The 16,233-nt window shown below is 38.7% G+C and overlaps 1 protein-coding gene across 2 annotated transcripts; it reads right to left on the bottom strand.

The window, feature by feature from the left end:
* Positions 1 to 3,940: 3,940 nt before the first annotated feature.
* Positions 3,941 to 12,256, bottom strand: LOC149300780 (ras-related protein Rab-5A-like). Of its 2 annotated transcripts, none has more exons than XM_089484853.1 (5): positions 12,091 to 12,256; positions 10,313 to 10,422; positions 6,419 to 6,541; positions 6,142 to 6,235; positions 3,941 to 4,056 (listed from the first exon to the last, which is right to left on the bottom strand). In XM_089484853.1, the coding sequence occupies exons 1-5, from the start codon at positions 12,254 to 12,256 to the stop codon at positions 3,941 to 3,943; spliced, it is 609 nt and encodes a 202-aa protein (XP_089340979.1). The 2 variants fall into 2 exon arrangements, with proteins under 2 accessions (XP_089340979.1, XP_089340978.1); XM_089484852.1 differs by having other exon boundaries at positions 10,313 to 10,464.
* Between the last annotated feature and the right edge of the window lie 3,977 nt (positions 12,257 to 16,233).

Consider the following 16,233-nt stretch of genomic DNA (forward strand, 5'->3'; position numbering starts at 1 on the left):
TTTCTGCTATCTCACAAGGGGACTTGGTTTCCATGGGGACACAAAACTAAAGAAATCTGTAATACCAGCACCTTCTACCATCTCAATCCCAGTATATGATTCATTCCAATTCCTTGTTCTTGCATCTAGTGGTTTGTGGGATGTTCTCAGTGATAACGAAATTGTTGCAACGAAAGAATTGCTAGAATCTTTCATAAAATGCGAAACAAAGCCGGAAGACACCAACATTAAGTCTCAACAATATAGTTTTCAGGAGAGAGACAATAGCGAGATGCAGGTTTCAAAACCAGAGTGCCATTTGCCAACACACAACAGTCTTGCAGACAATGGAAAACATCAAATCCCCAAACGTTCAATTGATGAAGTGAATTTAGGTCGTGCTACCCAAAATGCTAGAGCAGGGGTGGGCAATTAATTTTCCCATGGGGCCACATGAGAAATTGGAATGGTTTTAGAGGGCCAGACCTCTACAAACTACAAACTCCGAAGCCTTGTCCATTTTGTTAACTTATGTGCTGTTTAATAAAGTTATTCAAGCCTACGTCATTGGTAGAGGTGCTTGAATAAGTAAGGCCTGAATAACTATTAGCACAGCACAGAAGTGAACAAAATGAACAAGGCTTCGGAGTGCATACCGTATTTTTCGCTCTATAAGACGCACCTGCTGATAAGACGCACCTAGATTTTAGAGGAGAAAAAAAAGGAAAAAATATTTTGAGCTAAAAAATGGGCTAAAATATTTATTACAATAACTGAATAAGCTATGAACACAGTAAGACACACGCAGTAAGACACACACAGACACAGTAAGACACACACAGACACAGTAAGACACACACAGACACAGTAAGACACACACAGACAGACACAGTGAGACACACACAGACACAGTAAGACACACACAGACACAGTGAGACACACACAGACACAGTGAGACACACACAGACACAGTGAGACACACACAGACACAGTAAGATACACACAGACACAGTGAGACACACACAGACACAGTAAGACACACACAGACACAGTAAGACACACACAGACACAGTAAGACACAGTGAGACACACACAGACACAGTAAGACACACACAGACACAGTAAGACACACACAGACACAGTGAGACACACACAGACACAGTAAGATACACACACACACAGTAAGACACACACACACACACAAACACAGTAAGACACACACACACAGTAAGACCTCCCTCCCTAACCCCCCTTCTCAGTATCTCCCCTCTAACTCCCTAACCCCCCCTTCTCAGTATCTCCCCTCTAACTCCCTAACCCCCCCTTCTCAGGATCTCCCCCCCCGCCCCGGTCACTTACCTTAAACTCCTGTGTTGGAAGCGTGAGGCGTTTGTCTCGGGTGCCGGCGCTTCACTGCTGATCGCCGGCGTCTGACGTCATATGCCGGCGCCCAGCGTAAAGCGCCGGCACCCGAGACAAACGCTTCCAACACAGGAGTTTAAGGTAAGTGACCGGGGCGGGGGGGGACACCGGACTCATTGGTGAGTCACCAGGACACTCTTTGCGGGCCGGTCCGAGCTATTCAGCGGGCCGGATGTGGCCCGCGGGCCGTGCTTTGCCCAGGTCTGTGCTAGAGAGATATATAGTGACGCAGCAGCATATGCATGCAAACAGTTGGTAAACACTGCAGCATTAGCAGGATCTCAGCAAAACATCACTGTGTGTCTAATACTTTTTTCTGGATGCGATAATATATGAGCAGAAGGACTAGCAGGACACAATAAAATGCTTGATATGCTATTTTATTTCTACGCTGGTGTTTTACAAGAGCGCTTCCGAGACCCAATAATCGGTTGCCATCTTTGGGTAAAAACCACCAAACCTGACGATTTAACAAAGAGGCAAATGTACCATCTTTGCTGGCTCTCCAGCACATTGTCACCTGTCATAAGGATCTCCAATCACACCTAGTTGAATTTTGAGATACATTGGCTTTTGCTCCTGTAAGATACCCAACAGAATTGTGTTTATTTTCTTGTCACTGTGTGTCTGTGCCAACATGTATTTAATTGATGTATGCACACTTGTTCAACATCAATAAAAAGCTATTAAACAAAAAATTAAAATAAATCTCTATTCCTAAAGCCCATGTTCAAGGCACCATAACGGAGTGAGCCAGCACTGGTCTTGAATCCCATGCTTGACTTGGCCAACTTGCCTAAAGAATGACTAGTATCCAGCAGATGGAAATGACAGCTGTACACATATGATCAAAAGGTGAAAACTCTAAGCTGGTAGATATGTAAAACTAGTTCCTAGAAAATTATCTGTCACAAATAAAAAGGATTGTCGTTTATCTTACAAATCTAAATTTTAGATTGGGGTGGAGGGTATTTTCAGTATACCGGATATGAAGACTAGAACCAAAGGAAATTAGAGAGGTGTGTGGGGTGTTACATTTATAAAGCCCCAGCGGATTCTATAGCACTATTACAATAGAGTGAAATGAATAATATGGTTCACCATGAGATGACCAATGACTAAATACGTCCTTGCTACATTCGATTCTTGGAACTTTACACCACAAACATTTAGTCAATAAGCACCACCCACAGAAAAAGTAATTTAAGAATTTTATTCTTACTTAAAAATATTCCATCAGCAATAAACTTGAGACTGAATCAAAGCTTTAAATCATATCTGTTCTTTTAGTTTAATGCCTGCAAAAATGGTTCAGTTCTGTGAAGGATTATACATTTTTTTTCAACACATTTAAACCCTTAAATGTTACACCTTTCTTTAATACACATAGCAAATCAATTGTTACAGTGTTAAAATGAAATGCAGGTAGCCATGTAAATCAGGATAGAAGAAAAACATTAGCGTTTTTTATTTCATCATTTTAGTAACTGTACAATTTTAACCAAAATCTTACAAACAGGACATATTAAACATAAATGAAGACTACAATTCAGTACCCTATTTACAATACAATTTACCATCTGATTTTATAACTAAATGGAGTACATGATTGTTAGATCATGGAGAGGTTGTATTTTGTTGAGCAAGATGAAAAAGAAAATCCCCATAACACCAATACTAGGATGCCACTGTACCATGGATGTGGAAAACAATTACATCTCAAATTCATCACTGAATATTTGTCCATAGGATTTCATATTAACATGATTTCCATGTTGTAGTTTTACCATAAAAGAAAATCAAAGTGGAAGAAACACAACTGCATTTGCCATTTTCTTGTGAAAGTTGGCGAACAGTAATTCAACAGGTAAATTAAGTGGAATGTATATTTGGGCTCTGTTGTATTCAAGGTGGTTTGAATGAATAATGCAAAAAAAGTTTTATACCCTGGTTCTAATAGCATTAAAAAAAAAGTAACAACAAAACCTTTTTTTCAAACAAAAATTCCACTGGGGGTTATAAATCACTACAATTTCCCCATTACGGTTTAATGGATGTGCCACTGGGAGGACCATCAACTCACCCAAGGACAGGGTTAGGATATCAAGGGACAGTAGAAAGAAATTTAAACTTCAAAGACCTTATCAGTCCTCTAGCACTTCAAGGGTTACGCAAGTCAAATGTTTGATAATGCTCACTACAGTTGAAATGAGTTTCTCTTTATTATCTTTTAGATGATGGTTTAATAGGTCAGTACGCTTTCCCAGCCTACTGCAACGGAACGCTTTACAGAAAGTAACGCATGCATGTTAAAAACCAGATTCAGCAGTAAAGGAATTCAGTGTAAGTGATGAAACGACTTAGCAAGATTTTTTGTTTTTACATTTCATTGGGCCAAGATTAACTCACTCCCAAAAGGGAATCGCAAGGCGTCGCACTGAAGGGCTGGCTCAAAAGCCAAGAAAAGGTTAAACACTCAATTGTTATTAACAATTAGGAAGCAAGAGAATATCAATACAGGTTGTGTGAGACATAAAGGTTAGTTACTACAGCATTGACTTTTGCTAGGTTGTGCAGTCTCGGTAAGATCTACTCCTCTTCCTCTTACGGTGTTTCCGCCTCCAGTCTGTGGTTCCGTCTTCGGAAGCTTTTTGGCTGTGAATAAATAAAATTACTGTGAGCATTACGGGCGACACATCAATAAAAAGATTGAAATAAAGGGAAAAATTTTTTACATATGACACCAGGCCAATGAAACTACTTGTAAAGACAAAGTGGTGGAAAAAAAGCTTGTTTTGCTATTTGTAAGCAGAGATAGGCTTGTCATAGATGGCAAATCACCTCTATATAGAACGCATCACAGCGGTACACATTTTACCAAATTCCCTTAAAAACATCCAAGAAACTGCATCTTCCGTGTTAAAAATTAAAAAATGGATTAGCAAAAAATCAGCTTGCTGAATGCTTATATTTGAAAAGGAAATTAAGTACTTTAATATTCATAAAAGGGAAAGTTGCGTTTTCACTATACAAATGCATGACCGGATAGGCCAAAACACATACGGATGAGAAAATTGCCAGGTTAATTAAAGATGAGAGGCATATATGATGGAAACCTTTAAATACTTAAATAGATCATCAAATTGCAGGACGGAAGTTTACTTCAAGAGGAGAAATGTTAGAATAAGAGGTCAATGTAAAATTAGAGGGTCAGAGGCTTAATAATGTAATATGATGTAATAAGTGGAACAGCCTCCCAGCAGAATTTTCTAACACTTGTAGCCACGCTCATTTTCTATTTCAACCACTCCACTTTGGGCCCTCGACTTCACCAAACAAAATGTCATCGACGTCACGCAGCGCAATCTTTGGGCACAAACAGCTCGTCAGTGACTATATACAAGAAAAAGATTGTCCACTTCCTCCAGTTTAGAAATAATGCCAAGGCATTACTAGCTGTATACATTCAATTTACACACGGATAAATACATTTTCCCGTTGCCAGATGTTGACTCGTATCCTGGAAGTTCTGAGTATACCCGGTCCCGTTCTTGCAGCGCTTATACACCGTCACTCCATACCTGAAGGACTTGCAAGGAATATACTGCTTGAATCCCAAACTTCCCTTATACTTAATCAGCGATCCATCCACACAGATATTCCTTCTAGGTGTATAAACCTGGCAGCGAAGTGGGTAAGCAGGGGGTGGATTTTATACAGCCTGTCAAATAGGGGTGCTCCATATAGGGGGCATAGGCTGTTGTCCCCAAAGTACATGATATTAAGGATTATTTCATAACTTTGCCTAGCCATTTACTGGATGTAAATGGGAATACTACAGATGGGGCTAGTGCTCCAGTAGTAGCAGATCCAGGGCTTTTTAATAATGCCAATTAGCATTGTGAGTAAAATTCTACCACATCAACATGGGGTCCATGGCTGCTTTGCCAAAAAAAAGAATTAGGGCTAGCAGCACGGAACTGCTGGGCGTGACCATTAGTTTGGGACACAATCTCCCCCCAACACATCATCTACCAGAAAAGGCTGCACAAACTGTAAGGGAGTAGTAAACCTTGTTACGTCAATATTAATGCCAGGAATTGCAGTAAAAGGAGGGATGGTTGGCCTATAATGATTTCAGCAGTACTGCCACGACTACTTGTGGAGGGGAACCCAGTAGCCACACATACATCACTAGATGCATTTGAACTGACCAAGGTCAGTTGCCACAGGATCCAAGGCCAAGAAGGCATAAGGGTCCTCAGTGATATACCTGCGCTGCCTCATCAAAAAAGAGGTTTGGGAACCTTTTTTTTGGTAACGTCACTAGAGTAAATTTTTTAGGTTACTACATTTTTTCAAGTCCGAAACACTGAATAGCAATAACATTTTTAGAAGCATAGTTGTCGGGGTAAACTGTCCTAAAAAACATGTTAGACCAAAATGTATTTTTCATATGTTGCATAGAAAAATGCATGTACTAGCCTTGTAGACAGCCACTAATACAGAAAGTTACTGCATCTACTTTTTAAGCTGGATAGATAGAATATTAAAATAGAGAACAGGAACAGCAAAACTTGAACAATGTACTTAGATACTAAACATGTACCAAATCATGATCATCAGTAGATTCCTTGTATCACATGGCAAGGAACTAATAACACATCTTTTCGATTAAATTAGATGTCCAATCTTTGGTTACCACATTAAATACTGAACAATAGTCATATTTACACGTACCTATTGCCATGAATATTTCATTCACGTTCACTGATGTCTTGGCAGATGTCTCCATGAACAACAAACTGTTATCATCAGCATAAGCCTGTGCTTCCTGTATAATATAAAAATATTTGAATCTGAAGTTTAAATAATATTTATATTTTATATATTTTATTTTTTTTACTATTTTTCATTTCTTGAAAGGGGGGGGGACTTTATTTCTATTATAAAATAGAAATAATAGGATATTTATTTCTATTATAAAAAAAAAGAAAAGAAAAAAAGGCAAGCTTACTTGGAAGTCCACAGCTCGCTTGGAGGCCAAATCTGCCTTGTTACCAGATAAAGCTATAACAATGTTGAGGCTTGCTTGTCTCTGGAGCTCTTTAACCCAGTTTTTCGCTCTGGCAAATGACTCCTGTCACAAAACAGTTTGGAAACATTTTGTTATTTTAGATTTAGTTTGTGAACAGCAAACAAAACCATTGTCTTAAGACTACACAATTTTTTCCATTAATAGAAACACAGGTGCTTTCTATTTTTATGCCTTACAAGAACTGCCATCAATAACTGAGACAAAAACTACACTGTACACACACACATATACATATATATATTATATATATATATATAGCAAGCCTACCAAAGGAACACGTATGTGAATAGTATAAATACTAGTCCAGATGCAGAATTTCCACTGGGACTCAAAGCATGTTGAATTGCTTTAAATTTATGTATATATTTATGTATAAATCTTTGCAAATATATCTTCATGTGTTAGAATACAAAACTGCAGCAAGACATTTTTTGTGTCTTATAAAAACCACAATATTAAATGTCTGCATAAATAGTATACCGAATATGCCTGGAATCTAATGCGAAATCTTGTCATTTTAACTCAATCAATCCACCTCACCTTTCTGTTCTTGTATCCATTTATGAAATGGAGGTGACAAAAGCTAACAAAAGAGTGTGCGTTTAGGGACCCTCCTGCAGATGAACCTTGGACAGCAACTTCCATTTTCCTGATCACATCTGGATTGGCGTGTGATGGTTGCCCTATACCCTACCTTAAATGTTAACTATTACAAAAAAAAACTCATCACAAGTACATCAGTTTAAGCAGTCATCTGAAAAATAGACTATATTCCTATAAAATTTTTAACCTTTATTAAACATTTATAAAGCAAATTATCCTTAATTAATCCTTAGTTTTCTTGAATTCAATTATCTTAACATATGGATATTTTCTCCCCTCATTAGAAGTTTCAGATAAAGAATCCTAATATTATTAAGTCATTTACTGCATGCACTGTACACTTTAAATAAAGAATGTACACTTTAAATAAACTGTGCAATATTAACAAATTAAATTACCATATTTCCCCATGTATAAGAGATATAACAAAGTTATTGTACTGGCTGCCTGGGAATAATATGAGTGTGATTGATGTTAGCTGCTAGCAATTGTTAGCAATCACACTCCTATCATGCTCAGGCATCCAGTACATGCACATCACTTTCAGCCTCCCTGTGCCCCCTACACATGTTATCACACTAGGGCTGCAACTAACGATTATTTTCATAATCGATTAGTTGGCCGATTATTTTTTCGATTAATCGATTAATCGGATAAAAAAATGAATGTAAATTTTTCATTTATTTAAAATAATTTAATAAACAAATTGTTAAATACAAACATCAGAATAAAAAAAAACTTTGATAAAATACATTTCTTGTCTTTATTTCCCAACCAGCCCCCCCCAATTTATGCACGTTTGAGCCCAGGCTTGCCACGCTGCCTCCCACATATGCCACGCCACGCTGCCTCCCACATATGCCACTCCACGCTGCCTCCCACATATGCCACTCCACGCTGCCTCCCACATATTCCACTCCACGCTGCCCCCCACATATACCACTCCACGCTGCCTCCCACATATGCCACTCCACGCTGCCTCCCACATATGCCACTCCACGCTGCCTCCCACATATGCCACTCCACGCTGCCTCCCACATATGCCATGCTGCCTCCCACATATGCCACGCTGCCTCCCACATGTGCCACTCCACGCTGCCTCCCACATATACCACTCCACTCTGCCTCCCACATATGCCACGCTGCCTCCCACATATACCATTCCACGCTGCCTCCCACATATACCATTCCACGCTGCCTCCCACATATGCCACTCCACACTGCCTCCCACATATGCCATTCCACGCTGCATCCCACATATGCCACTGCACGCTGCCTCCCACATATGCCACTCCACCCCTACATATGCCACTGTGCCTGATACGCCTTATACCCCCTGATACACCACTCCATCCTCCCCAGACATGCCACACTACCTCCCAGACATGCCACGCTGCCCTCCCCACATATGCCACTCCAGTCTACCCCCAGATATGCCACTGTGGCCCCAGATATGCCTTATACACCCTGATACACCACTCCGTCCTCCCCAGACATGCCACACTGCCCTCCCCACATATGCCTTATACCCCCGGATATGTCTCTCCGTCCTCCCCTGATATGCCTTATACCCCCCAGATATCTCATGGTGCCCTCATAGAGTCACAGACCCGTTCACATCACACTGACATCATACTTTTTTAAATAAGTACTGGGTTAATCTTCACTGCCCCAGGATTTAGATTCCCCTTAGTTTGGCCCCCCTTTATCTCTAACTGCACCTTAAGTTAACTTTATTAAATTAATCAAATTAACCCTCAGTCCTCATCATTAAATTAACCCTAAACACCCCATTAACCATAACTGCCCCTAAATTAACCCTAAACACCCCATTAACCATAGCTGCCCCTAAACACCCCATTAACCACAGCATCCCCTAAATTAACCCTAAAGACCCTGTCAACCACAACAGCCCCTAAATTAACCTTAAACATACCATTAACCACAACTGCCTCAAATTAACCCCAAACACCCCATTAACCACAGCTGCTCCTAAATTAACCCTAAACACCCCATTAACCATAGCTGCCCCTAAACACCCCATTAACCATAACTTCCCCTAAATTAACCCTAAACACCCCATTAACCATAACTGCCCCTAAATTAACTCCCACTTACCCTAACTTTCAGCAGCCCAAATATTAATTTTATACTTACAGTTAGATGAGTGTCACAGCCATGTGGTTCTGGCCTTCTGGGAGAAGGAAGGGGGCGGGGCAAGTTGTCACAGTGATTACAGGGAGGGGCTGGTAAGTAGGAGCTGCTGCTGTGAGTCAGACTAAACGGATTATATAATGAGGGGTATTTTTCAGAGCGTTTGCTCTGAAAAAACCCTCATTTTATAATCGATAATAATCGATTCAACTAATCGATAATGAAATTCGTCGGCAACGAATTTCATTATCGATTATCGATTTTATCGATTAGTTGTTGCAGCCCTATATCACACACACATATATATTCATTAATTTACTCCCCCACCCTTACCTGAACTGCAGATCTTCTAGTGCTGCTCGCAGACTTCCGTGGGGGCCGCCGTTTCCCTCTGCATTGCTCAACCAGGAACAGGAATGGAGCGGAGTCATGTGATGTGATGTACATTCACGTGACTCCACTGGGTTCCTGTGTCGCCTCGACGGAACAAGAGACGCTGCTGAGCAACACGGAGGTAAGCAGCAGGTCCCCTGCAGATGATTATTTCCGGTAAAAAATAAAAATAAAATTTACCACCACTGTATACATTTGGAGAGTTACCTTCTTTAGGAATACTTGGTTACCCATCATGTGATTGCCTCATTTGTCAAGCTAACATACAATATTAATGAAGGGGCAGATGTTGGTTAAGAACAAAAGTGCTTTTCCGTCACTGTTTTGGAATAGGACACTGGATAGTCTGCAGTGTCGAGATTTAGTCTCTGCACAAAGCGTTGACTCTTCCAACTCTAGCGGGGCAGTGTTCAAGAGTTACAAATATTAAATAAAAATATTAGATACTTTCCGTTCCAAACAAATGTTGTATCCAGGTGATCTTATGATTTGACTGACAATACATAACTCTTATGTTCTAAAGAGCACTGATGAGTTTTGCCAATACAAACAAGACTAGATAATGTAGAGACAGAAAGAATACTGGCCATGCAGATTTACAGTTCTCTTTATAAACCATCTCCTCCTATAAGAGCTTTGTAAAAATAAGAATAAGCTGCTCACCTCATTTGTGATGTCATATACAACTATTGCAGCTTGGGCACCCCTGTAGTACATTGGAGCTAAACTATGATATCTTTCCTGGCCAGCTGTGTCCCAAATTTCAAATTTCACTGTTGTGTCATCAAGACAGACAGTCTGGGTTAGGAAAGCAGCTAGAAAATAAAACAAAAAAGAGGAACCGTAAATATCATGGCATATATTTTACAAAATCATTAAAAATAAAAATAAACACACAAATAAACACTTAACTCTACACCATGCTTCCCGAAGACCTGGAGGATGCTGGTGAAAGCTACCTTTTGGAGACCCCCCCCCCCCGATATACACTATATTAAGGGAAACTCTTAATGCATATGATAGCCACATGGCCCGTTTACAATTTTTGTGTTGTCTGTTTTGCAAATGCATGGACGCGGGATTTCACACCAACTATTTTCCCCTCTTGATAGGACAACCCCAGTGGCCTCCTGTACACACGCCATCACTTTCAATTGAAATTCAACGGAAGGTTACAACTTGTCTGGTGGCAGTCTGGTTTGGTTGTTTGGGGAAGCAATGAAAAAATAACTAAAAATAAAAAAGAATTAGTGTAATGTTGTTATAACCAAGAAGGGTTGGCTCTTAAGACTTTTTTTTATGGCAATGGAGATAAAGTCAAGTTGGTTTCCAGCAAATCTTCCCAGAGGATACAAACTTGTTTTTTTAACAGTCAGAGCAGTAAAGAGATGGAATGTAAAATGTGTTGGCAGATTCCGTTAATGCACAAAAGTTAGAACCGTTTACCTATAACCCCTTAAGGATCGGTGACCTAGAGGATATGTTACCAATGGAGCGCATCACTACATTTGCTTTAAAAAAATATATGGCTTGATAGGTGTAAATTAGATTGGCCTTTTAACCTCCAAACTACCCAACAAACCTATTCATGCGTGGTATCCCTGTAGTCAGGAGTAAATACCACCAAAAAGGCTGGCGGTAGAATAAGTGCATGGAAAATGTTAAATACCACCATTGGAAATATCCTGGGATTTCTAGGTTTCAAAGACATATAGTTTGATTTTGATAAATGTCCCAAATAGCACATGAGCCCAGGACGACCATATTTAAGAAAAAGAAAACAAAAAGTTTTGAAATAGCAAAACACTACTTGTGTACTTATAAAACTTGCAAAAAAAAAAAAAGCCTAAAATTATAAAAACATTGGGTATTTTTAAACTCAAGACAAATATTAGAATCTATTTAGCAGGCTTTCCATTTGTTTTTCTAGATGGGTGAAAGATTTTTAGATAAAAAAAAAAACAAAAAAAAACAAACAACTTTTATTTCCCACTTTTCACCATATTTTTCTTTTTTAGCAAATTAGATGACATGATGAAAATGGTATCCAAAGAAAGCATTTCTTGTCCTAATGAAAAAATATATATAAAATAGAAAAGAAAATTACAGGTAAACAAAAACAGCAGAAATATTAAAACTCAGGAGAGAAACAAACATATGAAAAATAGACCAGTCCTTGAGGGGTTCATTTAGGTAATGTTCCTAAGAATAGCCGGGTGGTCATGGAGTCAATAAGCATTTTGCTATCTCTTTTGGATAAAATGATAAAGTTTATTGGATAAGTGTATCATGCGTGTAGAAGGGTTTAACTTAATGTACCTTTTGTCTTTAAATATGTAAAATATATGCAACAACTTAATGACCCTTTTTTTATTATTACTAAGCAATGCCGTATTAAAGAACAGTAATGTTTTATCAGTAGAATATCAAGCATTTCTAACCTCCAATTGTGCTCTCTTGGAATTCATGAAACTGTCCCTTTACGAAGCGAAGAACCAGGCTGGACTTCCCAACAGCAGACTCTCCTAAAAGGACAAGCTTGAACTGACAGATTTTATTCCCAGCGTTTGGTCCGTTGGGTCTGGTGGCACCTCCTCGGCTAGCCATAGTTAAACTCTGTCACAAAAAAGAGTCTTTTATCTGTTCAAAAATTCCAGTAAAAAATAAAACGATGATGTGGTTCAGGGCTCTTCTATCCTTCTGATAATCTATAAATCAAGAGACATATGATATTGTAACAGTATGAAATACAAAGTACCTGCTAACATGTGTGTATACATGATGGGGATCTCTCCAATTCAACAATGCTTTTACATCATTTGCATCTGTGACGTGTTTACGGCAGTAAAATTGGGGTAAAGGTGATATATACTGTGTAAAATTATATAAATATATACACACACAAATCCATAAAAGCTAGACACTCATGGACACTTATCAAGATGGTCAATGCGTGGAAGTGAAGTCCTATGAGTGCTTTTGAGTATTAGTATCTACAAACACACACACACACATTCCTTAAAGTCTGTAGACCGCATGTTCTTATATTCATATACACTTATCAATGCTGGGTACACTTCATGTGCTGTTTTAATAGCTAACAATTATAATATGATTAGTGAATACTGTAAGCCTCATTTAGCTGTGCCATGTAACAGTCTGTTCCAGCAGCAAAAGGAGGTTTGCTTACTTGTGTAGGAGGATTTCACTTGCCGTCACAGTAATGCCATTGATCTGGCCAAAACAAAACAATGCTGCCCCATATCTTAAGACTTTTTCATGCAATCTAAAAAAAAAAACTAGACAATGCCTGTGTTGTGCTGTGATGTTAATAACCTCTTTACAACTGAATAATATCACAGGAATGCAGAAGGTTTTCCTGCAACAAAAAAAGACTTATTTTGATACTAGGGCAAACATTTAGAAAACTGAAGCACTAGTGATTAAATTATTAAAAATATAGCTTCTTCAACAATCATTCCATAATTTGAATGCGGCATTCAGACACAAATTAATTCAAAAGAAACAATCCACAAATGGCGTCAATGGAATACTTGAATCATTATAAGAGATTATACAAACAAAAAGTGCTATTACATAACTAAAAACATTTTGGGGGCAATGGGTTTCATATTTGTGTATAATACATGTATAGGCATTAGTCACTCTAAAGTGTTTGAATAAGACGCAAACAAGAGAACATGACAAAATCAAGTACGGAGTAAGGCCCAAGTCTTGCATCTACTTTGTGCCGAAAATACGGTGTAAAACTGTAGCACAATAAATATGAAAAGGGCTGTGGAATTAAAAAAAATAGGGTTTATCATGCCCTACAGAAACCATTTACTAGGAACCTGAAGAGCACTAAACGCTATATAGGGATAGGTTGACAAATGGAAACAACTAACACGTTAAAAGATCCCTTCCTGAAGTGGCCTCTTTTATGCTTCTCCGCAGAACCATAAGCTTTGGGACGGTGTAATGGAAACATGGTTTTCCAATAGCTTGAGAAATGCAGTTGCGCAAGAACGGTGAATTATGAAGGGACCCAAGGTCCTAATAATGTCATTAACTACCTGACCTAATGAGCCTGCCATTTTTTTAATTCTACACAAAAGCTACACACATCTATCACTACCTGGAATTATAGATGAGATGGAAACGGAATACTTGTGTATTTGTTTCAAGAGAGGTGGCAGAAGTCAGCACTGATAATGTATAAAGAAAACAATCTGAAAGGGCTCTTTACTTAATCTTCCTGTGGAATTCGTAGACACGCCTTAGGTTTTCAAGGTGACATAACCCTTCAGGCTGAAAATCGACATTCAAAATACTGCATTCACGCCAAGAAGTACATTGCCAAAGTGGCTAAAACTAAAAAAAAAAAAAAAAAAAAAAAAGGAAGTTCCTGTTCTCACTATTAGAACAACTTTACTGGAATTTTCAGTAAATTACACAACGGAACTATATATGTTTCAGTTTCGTAAAACAGCAGTCGATGATGTAAAAATGACAAACATTCTTCCCAGTTAAAATATAGTAAAGGCAGAGAGCATTAAATATTTACACAAACACAACTTGTCCCCAGCTATGTGAGCTCACCAGTTTGTATTAACAATGTACATATTAGCGGTTCCATTAACTTTAGCAGACATATATATATATATAAACACACACACGCACATATTACATAACACTATTTAAGATCTTGAAATCAAGATCAAAACATGTTTTACAATGAAAACACTGCCCAGAAATCTGGAAAGTACATGCAGCTCCACTTATTTCACAGAAAGTACCAGAATCTGCATGGGTCATACAGAGTGGGTGAAACAACCATTGATGGGGGCAATTAAATGATTCTGATGACCTTTTCATATCACGATCCATCCTGAAAAACATCTTTGCTTTAAGGGGAGAGACAGTCCGTCATTTACCCATCGTTTTTTTTTGGAAACAGTGTGAGTATTGCAGGTTGACATTACTATAGTAATAAACAATGGGGTTTATTTACTAAAAGGGAGAGATGGCATATTTGTGGTTTCAACTCTCACTGTGCTGTTTGTTACAAAGGGCAATACCATCGGGTTTCTCCAACTAACAGGGCCAATCTGGCCATGCACAAGGCAGAATTCAAGAGACTGAAGAAATGTCACCAGCTTAGCTATGCATTACACATGTATGGCTAACCTTTCCATGTGCGGTTGCACCTACCCAATGTATAGAGAAGTCAATTAGTGGAGACCACAAATCTCCCTTTAGTGAATAGACCCCAATGCGTGTTTCACTTAGATAATTGTTAAATGGGGAAGTGTCCACCAGCACATGAAACAAGACAGACTGAAGGTGTAAAGAGCGCACAAAGCAGCGGATAAGCGGTTATCAGTATGCCCTTCCAGTTTTTGAGCTGCCTCAGTTGTTTTTAAAAGTGCTTTAATAAATTGTGGGGGGTTTTAAATCCAGACTTAGACTTGTTTGAGGGGCAGCCTACAATCTCCGGTTAATTGGTAAATGACTCCATGCGGGAATCCAGTCAGCTGAAATAAAATTATCGCTAAAAAAAAAGCTTAGGGTTCCTGAGACGGAAGATAAGGGCAGAAAAGTTTCTACGACAAACATCAAACCCTTCCGAAGCAGAAATATTACTGAGGAGGTTATGGTTCACATAATCAATATAACGTAACAGCACCTAGATGTAGAGTTTCATCTTAACCCCTTGGATGCGTTCCTGAAAGCAAAGCAGTTGATATGTACTTTCACTATTCACCCATGTTTAAGGAAGCGAGACCATCTATATTTTCCTGATCCTATAGTACGTAAGCTTTTATATGTCTAAAGCAACAACATATACGTGTATACAAACGTTTCTAGACTGTAGGCTTGTTTTAGCAGGGTCTACTACCTGTTATGTCCTGCTTACCCACTGTACAGAGAGGGGAAGATGATCATCAACATTACAGCAGTATAAGGGTTCACTTTAATAACACAATACTCATAGGTATTACATGCTGGTCAAAATCTCCTGCAGTGAACAAAACTCCAGAGAGTCAAAAGAATCTTATCCTTACAGGAGGTAATTACCAGGGACCAAAAAGTGGAAAAAAGGAGTAGAACACGAGTCTTGGGTTGATTTTATCAGTGGGAATACTTGTTCACGTTAATATCCTTAATGTTCTTGCTAAATAGTTTTTAAAGTCTTGGAAGAAACATTTAGTGGCAATCACGGGACAGAGGGATTCTCAAACACATGCAAGAGTATTGCTCACAAAACACGTAGTTATAAGCGCAACCTCCTTCAAGAACATGGGATAAAATACAGCAGTCTGCCATTTGAAACAGGAAAAACCAGAAATAAAATGTATATTATACGATAAAAAAAAATAAACAACCTGAATGCTTCAGGTTATATAAGTAATAATGCAAAAACAAGGAAGCGATTATACAATACTTCCTCTTGTATGACACTGATGTACACCACATTCATGTATATGGTGGTAGTGTCGCAGCGTCTATTGTCTGTCAGTTGTGCAGCCTAATGGTACAATATGAGGGGCAGCATTTCACAACAATAAACACAATCCTCT

Source organism: Sceloporus occidentalis, unplaced genomic scaffold, assembly GCF_023333645.1.
Source record: "Sceloporus occidentalis isolate IW3139 unplaced genomic scaffold, rSceOcc1.0.p SCAF_23, whole genome shotgun sequence".
NCBI classification, from domain to species: domain Eukaryota; kingdom Metazoa; phylum Chordata; class Lepidosauria; order Squamata; family Phrynosomatidae; genus Sceloporus; species Sceloporus occidentalis.